Source organism: Pterocles gutturalis, unplaced genomic scaffold, assembly GCF_000699245.1.
Source record: "Pterocles gutturalis isolate BGI_N339 unplaced genomic scaffold, ASM69924v1 scaffold25797, whole genome shotgun sequence".
Taxonomy (NCBI): Eukaryota; Metazoa; Chordata; class Aves; order Pterocliformes; family Pteroclidae; genus Pterocles; species Pterocles gutturalis.
The window spans coordinates 19,812-37,716 of NW_010110944.1; the positions used below are offsets into that span (position 1 = coordinate 19,812).

The window sequence follows — 17,905 nt, forward strand, 5'->3', positions numbered from 1 at the left end:
CACTGACCTAAGCAAGGCTCCACACCTATGTTTTGAAGATAATTATATGCAATTTACACATGAGAAAATGAAGACACATGGAGACCAAGCAGCTTTATTTGTATTTATTGCTGTCATTATTACTTTCTATTTGTCAGGATGGTCAAGAGAACAAACGCAGGACTGTGAGTCAGGAACATTAATCCTGGCTTGACACACATCTCAGCTTTGGCTGCTCAGTTCCCTTTCTGCACCAGGGTTTTTATCACCTTACCTGGGAGGGAGTAGAAAAGAGTATTTTGGTTTTGTTTTTTGGTGTTGGTTTTTTTTTGTGGTTTTGGGTTTTTTTTTTTCTCTTTTTTTTTTTTTTTTTTTCTCCCCTCTCCAAAGTGCTCTGCATGTGCTAGGGTATAGTGTAGGGCAGTGAAATCTTCAGAAATAGTTTCACAGAATACTGGCAGCAAATCAGACTGGCTTTGGTATTTTTCAGTTTAGTGGTTGTACTTTATCAGCTGATTGTGAATGAGCTTTTCTCCACAGCTCAGTAATGAGAATTTTCTTGCTGCAAGAGAAGGTTGCTTGTTTTTATTTTTTTTTGGGGGGGGTGGGGAGGGTCATGTACATTTGTGAGCTTACAATAGCTTGCTGTGCCTCTGGTTGTCTGTGCAGATTGCAAGCCTGACTCGAGGGAGGCTGCAAGTGTGTTCTGAAGTGCTCGTGTGGCTCTAGCTATCGTTGATGTGTTCATATATTGCCAGAAATGCTCAGAGAGGTAGTTTCCAAAGCAAGTAGAGGAATAGCATTTCAGAGGGATGTGAAGCATGTTGTGCTTTTGAACACTTCAGAACTGCTTTTTTTTAGCCACTGAGGTACCAGGAAGCAGTGTACATACTGGCTGAGCGTTATTTCCAGTTTTTGCTTTCTGTAAGTAAGAGACAGTCGTGCTTATTAACTTGTATCAGAAACTTCAAAAATCGTATTTTCTGTTACTCTTAATTCTGATAAACCTAAGCTCTTTGGTCTGAAATTTTCTACCAGCTCTCTGTAGAATGTGTTGGGTTTTTTTATGTTTGCGCTGAAGGTAGTTCTTCTATTTATGAAAGTAAATCTAAGGGAAAAAAATGTTGTCCTTAAAATGTTCTCGCACTATTTTGTTCAGAAGTATGGGAACTAACTGTTTGTAGGGGAGTTGTGAGTCACTTTTTGTCTTCCTTGTGAGAATTCACGTAAATTTTGCCAGCTTACTAACCCCTAGATTCTCTAAAGAACACATTTGTACTCAGCCTGCTTGTTGCTGGGTTTGCAAGAGCCAAGTAGAATTGTTGAGACAGTAATTTCCTGTGACTGCCAGGGACTGCCCCAGTCCTTGGCACCAGTGGTGAGAGCCAAGTGACATTGGTTGGTGTTCTGTGTCTGTGTCCTGACAAGGAAGGGGAGGAAAAATACAGGGGAAAAACCGTGGGTGGCAGAAAGACAGGGTGAGGAAGGCAAGAGCAGAAGGTGAAAGATGATGTGGAAATAGGGCAAAACAGGAGTGAGTGGAGTGGATATACGTACTAGAACACAGGGTAGATGCCCAAGGAAAGAGACTGTGGGTAGTGGGGAACAGGGGCAGGATGAAACAGAAAAACTGGGCAGGAAGGAGGGAGGAAAGAGCTATGACAAGCAAAAGGAGCTTGGATGCCCAACAGGTTTTGGATCTCTGTAGGTTTCTGATTCACCTGCTACTCCATTATCTTGAGTGATAGTGGGTTGTGCAGGACTGGGCAACAGCAAAATGAGTTTTCTGGAACTGGTGATGTGCCTGTAACACACAGAAGATCAGCATAATTTTGTATGGTGGTACTTTTATTCAGGATGCAGAACAAAGTGTAGGAAATAAAGATTTCTGTTTGTACGTGGAATTTTTGATAGTTGCAAAATTGGAAAGCCCTTCTCTGAAAAGGTGGGAAGTGCCAGAGTTACGTTTATCCTGCAGTCTTTGTTCAATCATCTTGTCTTTTGGTACACAGTCACATGGTATTTTTCAATGAGAATCCCTTGATGATCATGTTTTCCTTTCCAGAGTCTCTGTGGACTTCCTTTGCTGATGGCAGAGTCAGGCTGAGAATAGATAACTCATGTCCACAGACTCCCACAACAGTTCATCAGATGTTCAAGGAGAGCCTGGAAAAATACGGATCCCTTAATGCTTTGGCCAGCAAAAGGAATGGAAAGTGGGAGAAGATAACTTTTTCAGAGTATTATTGCCTTTCCAGGAAAGCAGCCAAGAGCTTCTTGAAGGTAGGTACAGGAAATAAAACCAATTCCTTTTGATCCCATTGTGTCTCCTAAAGCCAAACCAAAACAAAAAAAACCCAATCGCAAAAACCCAATATAAGAGGTTTTTCCCATTAACTGAAGAATCAGCGGTCATATTCTTTGTTGAAATAATAATGATGAAAATTGGTTTTGAACAAAGAGTTAACATTGCTGTCAAGGGAATTTGATTGCAGGTGAAGAGCTGCTGTGTTCCATTGTCTCACTTGAGCATGGGTACAAAGCCCAGCATAAGGCTGTAAGATTAAAAAAAAATAAAGGAAAAACAGGTGAAAGCAGCAGTGTTATGAGTCTGAGAAGATCAAGACAAATTTTAAAACATTCTAAACATAGGATAAGATTAGTATTCATTATGCTTCTGTTCGTATTGAAAAGTTCTGGTTTTTAGTCCTCTCTGGACAGGAGAGCTAGTGGAAAGTTTAGATCATGTTAATTGCTGATAAATACTAGTTTTCCTATGGATATCAACGTAGAGATGTCAATACTGAAATAAGAAATAAATCAAAACTTTCCATTGTTTGTATTTGTATGAAGGTTTCATGCTATATGTTTCTCTCCAGCATGTGTGTATTATATAACCTTATGCTTATTATTTTTAAGCTTGGGCTTGAACGATTCCACAGTGTAGCAATCCTTGGATTTAATTCTCCAGAATGGTTCATCTCAGCTGTTGGAGCTGTTTTTGCTGGGTAAGATTTTTTTTATTTGGTTTTTGGTGGGGGATTTGAGGATTTCTGTTTTGCTAGTTCTAGAAATGTAGCAAATCGGTATTTGGTGCTGTATCTTGGAAGTTGTGCTGCACCTCAGCTGTTCAGCATGTTCAGCGCCCTGCTAGAGTCTCACGGCTTTCAGTATGTCCGAAACAGTCCAGACACTCATAAATTAATCCTGTTTGCTATGGGCTTAACTGTGAGAGCCACACAGAAGCTATTGTACAGTATCTTATTACTGGAAGATACGGGAAACAGATGAGACTCCCAGTTTTATGTTAATGATATTTGTCTACAGCAGGATACGTTCGCATAGATGAAGTGACAGATAAATACTAACTAGCCTCAATCCTTCTGTCCTGATACCTGTTTATACAATTTGGATTTTACCTCCAAAGCTGTTTGTGTGCCAGTGAAATTCAAGTTAGTGTCTGTGTGCAGCTTGAACAGAAAGGTGACATAAGTGGGTTTTTTCTGCTTCCTGAGCTAACTCTCATGTAGCCTCAAGTGGGTTAACATGCTGAATCCTAGCCTATTGGCATCTTCTGCTGAAGAGAGTTTAGAGATAAATTTTTGCAGTGTGTGTATATGTGAGATATTAATGTGTATCTGAATACTTGAAACAAACATGACAGCTGTGTTGCTGCTTACTTACACATCTTCATCCTCTTTCAGCTTTCATCTGATCTTTGGTTATTTTTCTCTTTTTTTGATACTAAGTGCATGTATATGTGTATCTATATAAATATATGTACATTCTTGATGCAGAGGAATTGTCACAGGAATATATACAACCAGTTCTCCAGAGGCCTGCCACTACATTGCTTATGACAGCAAAACCAATATCATGGTTGTGGAAAATCAGAAACAATTGGATAAGATAATGCAGGTACAAGATGGCTGAATGGTTACTTAAAATCCTATTTTTCCCATTTCTTGGTGCTATATATATTTATATATACACTATATTCGCTATCGGTATCACAGAACCTTTCATGTTCTGTGTTCTTGTTTGGAAATCTGGTACCTGGTATTTGAGCTATTGGATAGCTTGCAGCTCTGTTCTCTGTGGTGTCTGTGGCTCATCCCCAAGCAGTTCTGATTCTCTCCAGCAGAGAGCTCACTGGCTGGTTCACTGCAAACCTGCCTGGGGAAAAAAAACCCACATTTTGATCCCATGTTTATAATGTCACCACCTGATTCTGTTTGGAAAAGCACAGACCATGCATGGAAGAGACTAGGATAATGCAAGTTTGTAAAGGCTTTCCATTTAAATATTAAGGATGTTAGTGTTCAGAATCTCCTCTTCTTTCTTTAAGAAGATAGAACTTTTGTTTATCAGTTTAACAACAGTTTTTGCTGAGGGACTTCTGTCTTTGTTGGTAACCACAGCAGCTAGAATCAGCTTCTAGCTTGACCTAGACTGTTCCTTGATGTGCCCTTTGGTCCATTATGAGAAAGGATGCTGAGGAGCCATTTTTGATGTTTTTTTTTTAAAAAAAAAAACAAACAAACCAAAAAAACTTTTGACTGAAAACAGATTTTCTAGAGCAGACTCTGTACCATCTCCTTTTTTTCCCTCCTTCCACTCCTGTCCCTTCCTTGTTGAGCTGGTTGGTTGTGAGTTTAGGGGAGAAAGTTTGAGGATGGAAAGAAACAGGTTTCTTGTGACTGTCAAGCTGTTACAGTTTTGGCAGTATTTTAGTGGAAAAAAAACCATACAAGATGTGAATAATAAATAATTTCTTTTAAAAAAATCTAACAGATCTGGAATCGCTTGCCAGACTTGAAAGCTGTTGTGCTATATAAGGACTCCATTCCAGAGAAACATCCAAATTTGTATACGGTATGTGAATGCTAGAACAGCTTTGTAATTCATGGATATTATTTACTTGATTAATTTCTATTATGTTCAATCTGTGAAGTGTCTACTATTTAGAACATATTGCTGTGTTCCAGCAAACACATTCAACAGCTTCATCAGCTTTTTCTGTTTAATTTACCTGTAACTTCATGTCTGATATTTGACATTTAAAATTAGAGTTATCTTGCTGGACTGTTTATCTTGTATTTTTAACCATTTGAGAGTACGCGTTCCCACCTGAAGCCTATAGGTGTTTTGTTAATCCAGACAAATAAGAAGCCAGGAAAACACAAGTTATTTACTGGTATCAGTGAAAACTGAATTGGGATTTGTTATGCTGGATCCAAGAACATGAAAATGCTTTTACTTTTACAGATGATAGTTGCATTTTGTTTGCACCAAATATTTCTGGTGATAGGCAACAAGTGAAGAGAAATAACAGAAGAACGCATTTTCTTAGTAAATGTAATGTCTTAGTATGATATAGTAAAAATAAAGCAGAAAAAAGAGACAACGCCAGGATTGGAAATTTCTGAGTGTTAAGTCCAACCTTTAATATAAGAAATATGAGGACTCTAAGCAGAACAGATTTTTGTAAGTATGTTGTTCCAATGTATTTTGAAAATAGTTAAGTAATAAGAATACAAAAATCAGCATTTTGAGTGGACTACAGATTATCAGATTCTAGGCTGAAAATCTTCAACTGTGGAAAAATATATTAATGAAGAGTGAACAGTGTAGAAATATTTTGAAATATTTGTAATTTCGATGATCTAAAGGGTTACTAAGTACACAAGAAAAAAATCCACACTTGTTTTAATCCTATCTTCTTTTGCTATGTTGAGTAGCGAAAGAATAGTAAATAGTTACTGTTACAAAACTGTACATAGTGGTATAGAGCATGCCTTGCATCTCAGCACAATAAAAAAGAAAAACCAAAGATAATCTTACTATAGTAAAAAGAACAGGTACTAGCAGTTAATTCTGAAACAATATTCAGTTGCTGAAACCTAAATACCCAAGAACTGATATATTTGAAAACGCCCCTGTTCAGGTGTCGTGTTGGACATATTTTCTCAATGGGGAAGGGTGGCTGTGAGAGTGTCTCCCAGTTGCCATAGTTTATGTCGTCCAGAGGAAAAATTGGAGATCAAATTGCCAACAGCAGGCATGATTGCTTATTAGGGCTGATGTAAAGCAAACCACCCGAACCATGTGGCATTTGATAAAAGGGATTTGTGTTGCAAGTTGACAGATAACATGTAATGAGCAATTGCTGCAGTTCTGGTCAGTGCACGTTTCCAGAAGGCAAATGTAAAGTCAGTAGTGTACGTGACCGTTTGTACCCTTCACGCTCTGTGGAATGGGAACGCTGTTTGTTGCAGGTGCTGTTCAGTAAACAAAGCCTAGGCAACAGATTGACAGTGATTAACGCATTCTAGTATGAGAAGACGGTAAGGTCAGGGAAACAACAGCAACCACTAAGTCACATAGAAAAAAAAATTACATCCTTGACGGCTCCAGACTTTCCAGGAGCTAGTGAAATTGATGCAGCCACATTCTGTGGGAAGGGATAGGGTGTGACAAATCCTCTAGTGGCTACAGAGCTGTGCATTGTTTGTTGGGAGAAAGTACAAAACCGATGATTGGTAATTAGGAGAATCCTTAGAACAGCCTTGCTGCCCAAGAAAAGGAAGTCTAGGTGCCACAGGGGCTAACTGTTGTAACCTTAATAGCACACTGGCAGTGGCAGCGATCTGAAGGGAACAAGAAACACTCCCTCAAGCACAGGCTCTCCTTTACCTCTCTTGTCTTTTACATCATCCCCTTTACTGCTGTGTGCTCCTCGATACAGCTCCAAGAAATCATCGAAGAATGGAGGTGCTGCATCTTGCATTTGAATAACACAATTCTGTAGCACGGTATGAATCACTGCTTCCAGTGGGAAACTGACAGTTTGGTTATTGACTTCAAAAAAATCAAAGTTTTCGGATAGTATTGGAATCACTTAGCAGCATATCAGGTGCATACAATCAAAGTATCTGGGAGCAACCAATATATGACACGGAGGATCAGGTTCAGCATTCTTCTGGGGCAATTTGTCCTGTACAAAAGTCCAGCATCATAAAGGGTTTAGCTCATTCTAGATTGAGCCAAATTTGAATGGAAGTTGTGGTGAGCATCATATGCTCTGTTTGCTGTAAAATAACAGATAATTCGGGCAAATATTTAGACAGCTAAATGATGATGCTTTTACACAAAAGCTTTCATCCAATTGCTTTACATTTATATTTGTATAGAGGACAAGGAATTGTAGATGCAATGTTACAAGTGTACTCTTGCTTAAAAGTGGTACATCCAGATTCCTTTAAATAGGACTCAATTAATTCTAGTAGTGTGACCAAGTAACAGAATTTATGGACTATGGACAAGTGATAGAGCGTTGAGTAGTGAAAGTCCATAGTCCTCCATCATGGAGGAGAAATAGTATTACCATTCCCTTCTTAGACACTGAAAAGATTCATGGCAGCACAATGTTAGATAGTCTGTTTGCAATTTGCACATAAAGCTCTACACTGTTCTTATCTTTCTTACATAGGCAAGACCTTGGGGATACTTGCCTTGGAACACGTTCAGAGCAAGGCACTGGAGTTTTCTGCCATTTTTGAGCCTGATAAGATACTGTATCTTTCCCACTTGTAAGAAGCCATTTGATATCCTGGATTTTCTGTTACATGTTCTAGATGGAAGAGTTTTTGGAGTTGGGAGATGACGTATCTGATACTACTTTGGATGATATTATTAATTCCCAAAAGCCAAATCAGTGCTGTGTACTAGTATACACATCCGGAACAACTGGGAAGCCAAAAGGAGCCATGCTGAGTCATGACAATGTATGTACTTCAGGGTTTTCCTTTAGTATAAAAATAGCAAAGTATGAGGTTATGTATTGCTGTGTTCTGAAATGACTGGTACGTACTAGAGCCTTGAAATCCTTTTGCTTTTGCAACATAGCTGGTGTACTACAAAGCAGTATTCAAAATGCTGTTGTCTGTTTCTGGTAAAGTATAAGCATGGTAAAGAATGAAATTCATTTCAAACTAGCACTTCACAAGGTTCAACAGTTTGTTATTGCAGACATGGACACTGTGAGGAACAATTCACCCAAATGTAGAGGATCAGTACAGTAGTATCTGGAAGCAGAGCACAGTGGACTTGATAGACAAAAAGAGTGATCTGACGTTGCAGATCCTGTGCTCTTCCATTTCAAAGGAGTCTGGTGTCATTTCCATGTTATGGCTGCCAAACTATTCCTGGCTGCAGATCACAGGCTATTTTTATGTTGACAAGCAGTGGAAAACATGCCTTGTCTGTAACTGTGCTGCGCCTTCTTTAGTCAAAAGATGTTTGCCACTGTCCATATGCAAAACCAATGCTGAGTCAGTCATACATGCACCCACACAGGTCTGCTGTGAGTGTGCCTGCGTGCTGTGGGGCTTGGAAGATAAGCAATTAATATAACCACATCTCAAAGACATCCCGTTCTGCCTACTGTGTAAGTCTCCTGTAGCCACTCGTCCAGTGCTGCCATCTAAACTTGGAGTGGCCTGGCCTGACAGCACTCTGCTGCTTCTTAAAAACCTCTCTTGAGAATCTGTGTTTCCTTAGACCAAACATACACTCATACCTTCTAATTTATTACGAAGAAAAGGAGTTGGCAGGAACATCCTGTGATAAAAGGTATTGCATGTAATTTGTATCTCTTCACTGCCATTTTCAGTAATCTCATTTCTGTGTCCTGCCCTACCCATTTTAGATTACGGACTCCTCTGAGAAAGAGCTGTTTCTTTTTTTTTGTTTGGTTGGTTGTTTTGGTTTGGATTTGTGTTGTGGTTTTTTGGTTGTTTTTTTTTGTTTTGTTTTTGGAGGTTTTTTTGCTGTGGACATAGATTCTTTTTTTTACCTCTACCCTCATACCATCGCATATATTTGTGGGTCTTCCATATGCTATATTCTGATAATGAAGATATGCATATTTAGCATCACTGAATTGCATCTTCGGAGATAAAGTGCAAATTGGTAAGAAGCGGGGGAAACATCATACAGTTTCACAAGAATTCAAGCAGCACATCTTCAAAAATATTCACTTACACAGTACCGCTCATGGGGATATATATGTATATGTGTGTGTGCGTGTATGTGTGCGCGTGTGCGTATCACTTGTGAAGCACCGTGGTGAATATCCCAGGGGCTTCCAGAGGAGCAGAATGCAGCGGCTCTCTCCCTTGTTAGTGCTTAGCCAGGTGATGATCAATACAAGACAGTGAGCTTGTAGCTGATACTAAACTGTCCTTTGAGCTCACTCATCACGGAGTATTTATTGTTCTTTTTCAGGTAAACGTATAGACATTGTGCTGGTGAAAAGTGCCAGCTTGATAGGAAGTGTGCACAGTAGGAGAGGTGCCAAAGAAGGGGCAGATCAGTTTACTCCCTGTCCATCCAGCCCGCGGCTGCCCTGCTCAGTGTGTCACTAGGAGGTGGGGAGTTGGTAGTATTCAGAGCCCAGTCAGGCAGGAGAAAGGAGAAGCAACTGCAGTCTATCTGCAAGTCTCCGTTGTTGCTAAGTTCATCTTGCTTTTGACCAAATGTCCCCTAGGGAACTGACAGTCTGGTGTTTGTCAAAGATTGCAATGTCTTCGAAGTTAAATTTAGCATAGCTTGAGGATCCTTAGTTTGTGTTAAAAGGAAAAAAGAAAAAAAACTTGACTATACCTAATGTCTTATTGTTTATTTAAACAGATAACTTGGACATCAGCACATTGCAGCAGAGCAGGAGATATGCAACCTGCAGAGGTCCAACAGGAGTCTATAGTCAGTTATCTCCCACTCAGCCACATAGCTGCGCAGATATACGACCTGTGGACTGGAATCAAATGGGGAGAGCAAGTTTACTTTGCTGAGCCAGATGCTCTGAAGGTATCTGTCTTGTATTGCACCTAGTTAAGCTTGCACTTCTTCCTCTCAGAAAACATCCCAAGGAGAGAATATGATCTTAAAAGCTGTGCAGAAGATGAAGATTGACATTCCATTATTGTAAGAATTATGGAAAAATAAAATCCATTAGGTTTGTGATCCAGTGCTCTAGAGTCCAGTTATAATCCAGATCCATAGGCTTCTGTTAAGGCAGAAGAGTATGCATCTAAAGCAAGAAGTATCAGCGATTTTTGGAGGAAAGGGAGGCAGAAGGAACTAAAACCCCAGTGCATTTCCTTCTTGTATACATACCTCCCCTGATGTGTCAGAATTGGCACGTGTTTGTGCATATGTCTGACTGAAGGAGGAAAAAAAAATCCTACACGTTTAGTGATGTTCTATGTATTAGTTTTGCAAGATGCAGACTGCATCACCAAACCTCTCTATCACTGCCGTGGACCTTTTGCGATATTTTGAAATGATTTAATGGTTTTAACAGGGCAGCTTGATCAACACACTAAAAGAAGTGCAGCCAACATCTCACATGGGAGTTCCCCGAGTATGGGAGAAAATTATGGAGAAATTAAAGGATGCTTCTGCTCAGTCAGGATTTCTGAAGAGGAAAGTCCTGTCATGGGCTATGTCACTTAGCTTAGAGAGAAACCTGAACAGCTCAGGCAGGTACGTATTACAATGAGTGAGGTTTCCATTGACCTGAAAGTAGCTATCTGCTTGTAATAAACAATGAAGCATCAGTGAGACACATCCCCCAACTCTGTCTTCCGTGAATTGAACCTGTTAGTTTTCAGCTTGGAGAGTTCCCTGATGCAGTGCACCATGTGACTGTGCAAGTGCTAGTTACTGGTGTGAGGGAAGAGTATGAATTTGGAGGAGGTATATGAGAGGTGGGAAATTCTGGGGACAGCCCAGGCAGACTGGCTCATGATAATTTGGGGTATGCACCGTGTAAGAATATCTCATCTCCACACACAGAAACTTAGGGACACCTCGTGCAAATTCTCTGAGCTCTAAATACATTTATCTCTGTTCTGAATACTATTGGTGTTTTTCTCTGTCAGATTGCCCTGATAAAGAATGCTGTTAATTCGAATATTAACTTAATTCACAATTCTTTCCTGTTACAAAGTTCTTTAAAGTGTGACACAATGAAGTGTGAAATTGCTTACGGAAAATTGTATTCCAAAAGATCGTGCAGTGATACTGCTTTGCTTGGTGGATCGTGAAGCTTTTCGGAGAGGTCCTGCAAATTTTACATTTTAGAGGTATAGATTCTCAGAGGCACATTTAACTGATGAAGAATCAGGAATACAAGAGCTTAGGCTTATGCAGTATGTTTTTAAAGATTCTTTATATATTTGAAATATTCAGACACCTCAAGAGTTGGAGTTCACTAGCAATGAAAGACACTGAATAAATCAAAAAAAGGAGAAATCTGTAACCTGTTCTTACAGATGTAACTTCTGTCAACACCCAAACCAATGGCAAATATATCTCTAAACAAAATTTGTGTCTGATTTGTGTTTTGAAAATTCCATAGGTTGCTCTGATTTACTATCTCCTTCTCTCGTGTGCTTTGTGCTCAGCAGTGATTTAAAGCAGTTCTGGACAAGGTTAGCAGACTACTTAGTCCTTGCAAAAATACGCAATGCACTGGGTTTTTCTTGCTGTCAGAAGAACTTTTGTGGTGCTGCTCCTCTCAATAGAGAAACGCTGTATTTCTTCTTGGGTCTGAACATCACCCTGTATGAAGCCTATGGGATGAGCGAGACCACAGGCCCACATTGCCTATCTGGCCCCTACATTTACAGGCAGCACAGGTAATTTCACCTTTTAAAAATTTTTTTTAGTAGGGTATGGTTCATTATATCTATGAGAAGAGTATTTACTCAGTTCAGCAAAGATATTATCATTTATTGTATTTCTTCTGAATGCATTGCCACTCTCTTGTGACTTTGGGAGGCAAAATAACTTCCAGGTCAGAAGCTGAACACGTTGCCTCCATAGCATGCCATGCCAAGAGCACTGAAAGTGATCCACAGCATTATATGCACAGCACGGTTACTCAGTCTTGACATGTATCATAGTCCTGGCCCATGGTAGGATAACTTTGAAATGCAAAACCTCAAATACAAAAGTGTTTTTACGCCTGAAGATACAGAGAGGAAAAAAATTGCAGGAAGCACAGGGCAAGATAGGCAGCTGAAAAGTGCTTCGAAACTGTTAACATGTCTGCTTAGTGAATTCATATGTCATGGGTTTTGAACAGTTATAGCAGGGTGTTATTTACAGTCACTAATACTTTGATAGGTTCAGGGATTTGGCGTGTTAGATGTGTTATCAGTATTATATTTACTATTTCTGTGCTCCTTGTGTTTTTTTTGGCTCTTCTCTGATAGCTGTGGTAAACCAGCACCGGGCTGCAGAGTGAAATTGGTGGACAAAGATACAGAAGGCAATGGAGAAATCTGCTTCTGGGGAAGGACTGTTTTCATGGGTTATTTAAATATGGAAGACAAAACAAAAGAAGCCTTTGATGAGGATGGGTGGCTGCATTCTGGAGACTTGGGAAAAGTAGACAAGGATGGCTTTCTCTATGTCACTGGAAGAATTAAAGGTAAGAAGCAAAATCTTGTTCCATGTTCAGCACTGTTCAGTCACCTGTCAGATGTGGCCCATCTAATTAAGGTTCTTTCCTCTAATGCCAGCAGCATTGACCTAATAGGAAGGTAAAATAAACTTTCCTATGAGGAAACAATGGTGTGCCCTGTTCAGGAAGGTTTCTCTCTACTCTGTAAGAGGTGGAGATGACTCTATTCCTACAATGAGGCTTTTTATCTCCCAGACCTGTATTCAGTATTAATTACAATTAGTAATATAATAACACAGGTTTAATGGGTCTTCTTTGATTCTAATGATCCATTAAGCTGTCCAGTCTCCCTTTGAATCTTGCTAAATTGTCTCAATTGCACATTAGAATGTTTAGACAGTAAAGAGAAACAACCCTCTGTTATATGCAAGTTGTTGCTGTAGTTCAGAGAGAGGTTCCTCTGATGCCTTAGGTGGTGTGGTTGCAGAGACTAGTGCTGAAGCTTGAGAGCAGAAGGGAAAGTTAAAGCTAAAGGAATAAACCTAGCTATTATTACAGTACATAGCTTGAAGTGTCGTGTGAGTAAGACTGGTCACTTGCTTACTGGGAAGCTTCTTTTTTTTTCACGATACATACTCAGAGAGTGAGATTGGTCACAGTCGATGTAGCTGAAGAAGATTTAAAAGTTGAGTAACTGTCATCTTAGAATATGTGATGAATCACTAGGGAGGTAACACAGATGAGTGAATTTGTCATAGGGTAACATAGCATTCCTGTTAGGAATCAGGACTTAAGTAGATGCTATTAACAGCCTGCAGCAAGTGCAGCGATCTTGATTTTAACTTCCTTTCTTGTCTGATTCATTTTCCTTTAAGCTTAGCAGTTAGAAACTCCTAGTTTCATTCTGTCGTAACATTTGTTTCACTTGCATCTTCCTTGACTAGTGAACTAATAATGACTTTAAATTAAGGATAGGTAGACCATCTGCCATAAAACAACTGTCTATTCAGTTTAATTAAAATTTTAAATCCAAGTCCAAGTAAGGTCAAATCTAATAGAAGGTAGTAAAGAAGCTTTTCTTCTAGTGACTGAAACAGGACTTCTTCCTTTGGTTCTGTGGGCCTTATGTGCTTTAGGACCCATGAGCTGCTGCATATCATCAAGATGTAGCTCGAGAAGTCTGTACAGGGGGAGTATTTGTAGAGGTGTGGAAGAAGTTGGTACAATTATTACAGTTGTCTGGATCAGCTAGGAAAAAGCTGACATCTCAGACAATGAAAAACTAAGTGCCAGAGAGACTGGGAGAGGATCTAAGACAAAGAGAGGACTAAGGCAAAAGGAGGGGGGAATGAAAGGAAAAAAAGCCCTCTTACAGGTTTGGATACACAACTAACTTTGGTGTGTATCAGTGGTTTGACGGGGGTCTTTCATTCTGTAACTGCTACTTGTGCTTCCTCCAATGTGTGCAGTGTGTTGACTAGGGAGAGAAATAACTTCTCTAGTTACAAGATCAATGCCTGTTCCATACCAGAAGGTTCAGTGTAGACTGGAAGTTATTTCTCATTGTAGTTCTCATGGAGCAGTAGGGCCCAAACCTGTGAATGCTGAAAGGCTGTATTCCCTTGTCTGCATCTAAATTCTTCAAGTTTATTGCTGGCAGGGAGTCGGGTACCAACCTGGTCCTTGATACGTACAATCAGCTGCATGATTACACAAAGGACTGGTATACCATTTGTCTGCATTATTTGTTGAAGCATGTTTTGAAATGCTGCAGACTATTGTTTGAGGACAGTGAGAAGTCACCAGTGTGATGAAAGCAGAGTTGGAATTTGCTTAGGTAATACTCAGATTTGTAATAATTACAATGAGTATTTGTATTATACCTCGGAATGAATGCATCCAAATAAAAATGCACATTCCTTTATCAGTAGAATAAGGTATCACTACCATTGTTTAAAAACCTTAAAAATATTAAGATTCCATTCTGTCATTATATTCCTTTCATCAAAAGCAGGACAGGAATCACTGCTTCCACTGCAAACTTCCTCTCAGAGTTTTGACTTCTTCCTCATGTTCCTCTCTCCCTTCTTTCCATGTTGCTTCTGTGAAGCCTTCCTATACCAGTAACTTGTTTTTGTCTGACCCCTCTTGGTGGCTTTAATAATTGTTTTTAATCACAATGTTAAAACAATGAACTTGCTTTTTGGTGAGAGAGGAACAGTAAAATGGGGAGCGAATCTTATGCTAATCTGGAAGAGATAATTGCTCCAAGAAAAATTCCAGGTTATGCAACAGTTCCTTGAGAATACTTTGAAAAAAAATCTCTCGTTCTTTATGTCAGAATAAGAAAAGTGGGTCAATCCAGACATGAACTTGATCTTTGGAATTCATTTAAATTCAACTAATAGCCTTTCTTTTTTGCCTAGATTTGATTATTACAGCTGGAGGTGAAAATGTGCCTCCAGTTCCAATTGAAGATGCTGTTAAAAAAGAACTTCCAATTATTAGTAATGCTATGGTGATTGGAGATAAAAAGAAGTTTTTGTCAATGTTGCTGACCCTAAAGGTACACCAGTTTTAATATTGATTTCTGTGAAATTATACTCCTGCACCTAACAAAACAAGAATTTTTAACTGTTTGTAAAAAGACCCAAAATGAGATAGGAAGATGTCAGTGGAAAAAAAACATATAGCAACTACAGACCAAATCCTGATGGTCTAAACTTCTTATGGTTAGATGATCTGCTAAACATTTGCATGTTTACTGCTGTTTATCCTATACATATAAATATTTTTATTTAAATGTAAATTTTTAATTAAGAACTATTGAAAGAGTGAGAAGTGTCTGTAATGGAGCATAGTAACAGCTTTTATTCTGACACAAGCAAAGCCAACAAATGTTTCTCTTGGGGCAAAACCAGTTTCTATCAGAAACTTTCCTCAGAAACAGACTTTCCAACAGAAACATTTATCTCCAATTTGTTCTCTTCATATAACACAAGAAGGATGACTGTAGAACAAAATAATTAATAGCTTTGCTGTGGTATATACTTCAATTGAAATCCTTTTTTCTAAAACATCTGCACTTTATGTTCTGTGTACATACATTGTGAACTACCCTTTAGATTTTTTCTCAAGTTGTTTACCTCTGTGACTGATACTCCCTTATCTACAGGTACAATAGAAATACTAATTTAATTAGTCTAACTTCAAAGAAATGCTTCTATCTCAAGCTGTTTACATTACACCACAGTAATTCAAATCAATGATGTAACAGTGGAGTAATTTGGAAAACATGGTAGGAATTCAAGGACTATAGATGGACTTCATTGCTTAATTCATTGACACATTTTAAGTCTGTTCATGTCATCTGCATATAAGCCAAAAATCATCAAACCATAGAATGCTTTGGGTTGGAAGATATTTGCATTTGGTAACCAAGTGGAAAGAAAAGCACAATCCTCTGTAGGCATTTTCTGCTTTTTAAGGCTTACAGAATGTTTGGGTGTTGATGCTGAGCTTTCTTGATTCTTACTGGTTGGGGACGACCTGATCAGAGAAACAGTTGATGCCTTGTAAGAGCAAGCATTTGATGATTCACTTCATTTGATATTTTAGAGCGTGCTGGACCCAGATACGTCTGATCCTACTGACATTCTCACTGAGCAAGCTAGAGACTTCTGCCAGAAGACTGGCAGTAAAGCCACTAAAGTATCAGAGATCGTAGCTACAAGAGACCAGGCGATCTACCAGGCCATTCAGGAGGGAATAAACAAAGTCAACATGAATGCTACTAATAAGGTTCATTGTATTCAAAAATGGATAGTCCTGCCAAGGGATTTTTCCATTTCTGGAGGAGAACTAGGTAAGATTTACTGATTTATATTGAGGTATACACACAGTAAAGAGGCTGCTGATCTAAGAGTACTCAAATACAGTTTTGTATGCCAAATTCTGGGTACAACCACTAGAGGGAATGGAAAAAAATGTTATGCAGCATGTGTTGAATACAAAAATAGGAGTTTTTGCTGTGTACATAGGTATCGTCTGTGCTCACTTACAAGTACAGCTCCATAGTTAAATGTCAGATTGCTTCAGGCAGTTAAACAATAACTTCTGGTTAATTCCTTGTGCATTACAGGATTAATAATTTCCAGTAATAATACTGAAAATTTCTTGTTTAAAAAAAAAAAATAAAGAAGCAAGACAATTAAAGCCTGCAACAGAGCCCCAAGCACGTTACTAGGCTCTTTGAATAAACTGGGAATTGTTTAAAAGCTTCAAAAACATCAACCTTTTAATTATTTTTAATGACAAGGAGTAGTAGTACTCAGTCATCCCTCTCTTAGCTGCAGCTTCTTAAGAAGTCCTCGTACTCACGTGGAGGCAGTCTTACATACCACACTTGTCACTTTTAGCAGGTATCTACACTTACAGAGTGGGAGAAGTTCTTCCAAACAGGCTCTTTAATAGAAAAATCTTAGGAACCAAAGCGCAAACTGAGTAGGAATTTTTTTTCGTATTTCTGCTGTTGTGACTAATTCTCTCTTTTAAGGTCCAACAATGAAGTTAAAACGGCTCACCGTGCTTGAGAAATACAGAAATGAAATAGACTCCTTCTACAAAGAATAAGTTGTTCATCCAAACATTAAGAAAGATCTGTGAGCTAAAGAAAGTATTTCCTAATCAAAAGCATTAATGAAGATTTGTGCTGGTTTTGGTTTTGTAGTCTATGGAACTGAATCACTAGAAAGCTGCTGTGTCAATTTAGGTGTTCCTGATACTCACCTGATCGTTTGTCCTCTTTTTACAGAAGCATTTACACAGCATGTCTGTTTTCTGATCGTTTCTACTTTATGCTCTAAATTATCAAGATTAAAAACATGCTCTTGTGTTGTATAAAGCAGGTATAACTAATTAATTGCTCTATACTGAAACACAACATTTTTTAGAGTGATCTTTTTTTTTTTTTTTTTTGGTTCTACAGGATGTTGCCTGTAGCGCATGATACAATTTGGTAGATCAGTAGTTAGCAGTACTGCTTAGTGAAACTGTTATACCACTCCAGTGATAATTCTTTTGAAAAAATTTATTTTAAAAAGGGCTGGTTTTTTTCCCCCCAGAGAAATTTTTTTTCACTAACGCAACATTTCAGCCACTCTTCCATTTTTACACTGGCTAGAATTCAGACTTCTGTGAAAATGGCAACTCATCCTTTCTTAACTCCATGTTGAAATAAGCATTACTGTTTCTCTTAAAAACAAATAATCTGTAAGGCTGAAAGACATCAGGAAAGAAACAAAGGAACACAGGAGCTCTCACATTGAAGTGCTATTTAGAACAGAAACTTCTTTAGAATTGTTTGCAGTTCTTTTTAAGCAAGAGTTTAGAAGCAATGTTTGTCAGTGTCTATCTGCATGTTTCAGTATTCACATTGTACTGACACATGCA

General features: G+C 38.7%; 1 protein-coding gene across 1 annotated transcript in view; it reads left to right on the top strand.

The window, feature by feature from the left end:
- The window catches only part of ACSBG1 (acyl-CoA synthetase bubblegum family member 1), a 33,002-nt gene extending 15,685 nt beyond the window's left edge, over window positions 1-17,317 (top strand). Inside the window, exons 3-14 of the mRNA XM_010073598.1 lie at window positions 2,045-2,262; window positions 2,899-2,987; window positions 3,777-3,897; window positions 4,774-4,854; window positions 7,617-7,766; window positions 9,673-9,849; window positions 10,346-10,527; window positions 11,451-11,684; window positions 12,264-12,481; window positions 14,881-15,020; window positions 16,073-16,319; window positions 17,010-17,317. Of these exons, the coding sequence (XP_010071900.1) occupies window positions 2,045-2,262; window positions 2,899-2,987; window positions 3,777-3,897; window positions 4,774-4,854; window positions 7,617-7,766; window positions 9,673-9,849; window positions 10,346-10,527; window positions 11,451-11,684; window positions 12,264-12,481; window positions 14,881-15,020; window positions 16,073-16,319; window positions 17,010-17,086 (1,934 nt within the window). The 3' untranslated portion in view covers window positions 17,087-17,317. The remainder of the gene's footprint in view (window positions 1-2,044; window positions 2,263-2,898; window positions 2,988-3,776; window positions 3,898-4,773; window positions 4,855-7,616; window positions 7,767-9,672; window positions 9,850-10,345; window positions 10,528-11,450; window positions 11,685-12,263; window positions 12,482-14,880; window positions 15,021-16,072; window positions 16,320-17,009) is intronic.
- The last annotated feature ends 588 nt before the right edge of the window (window positions 17,318-17,905 follow it).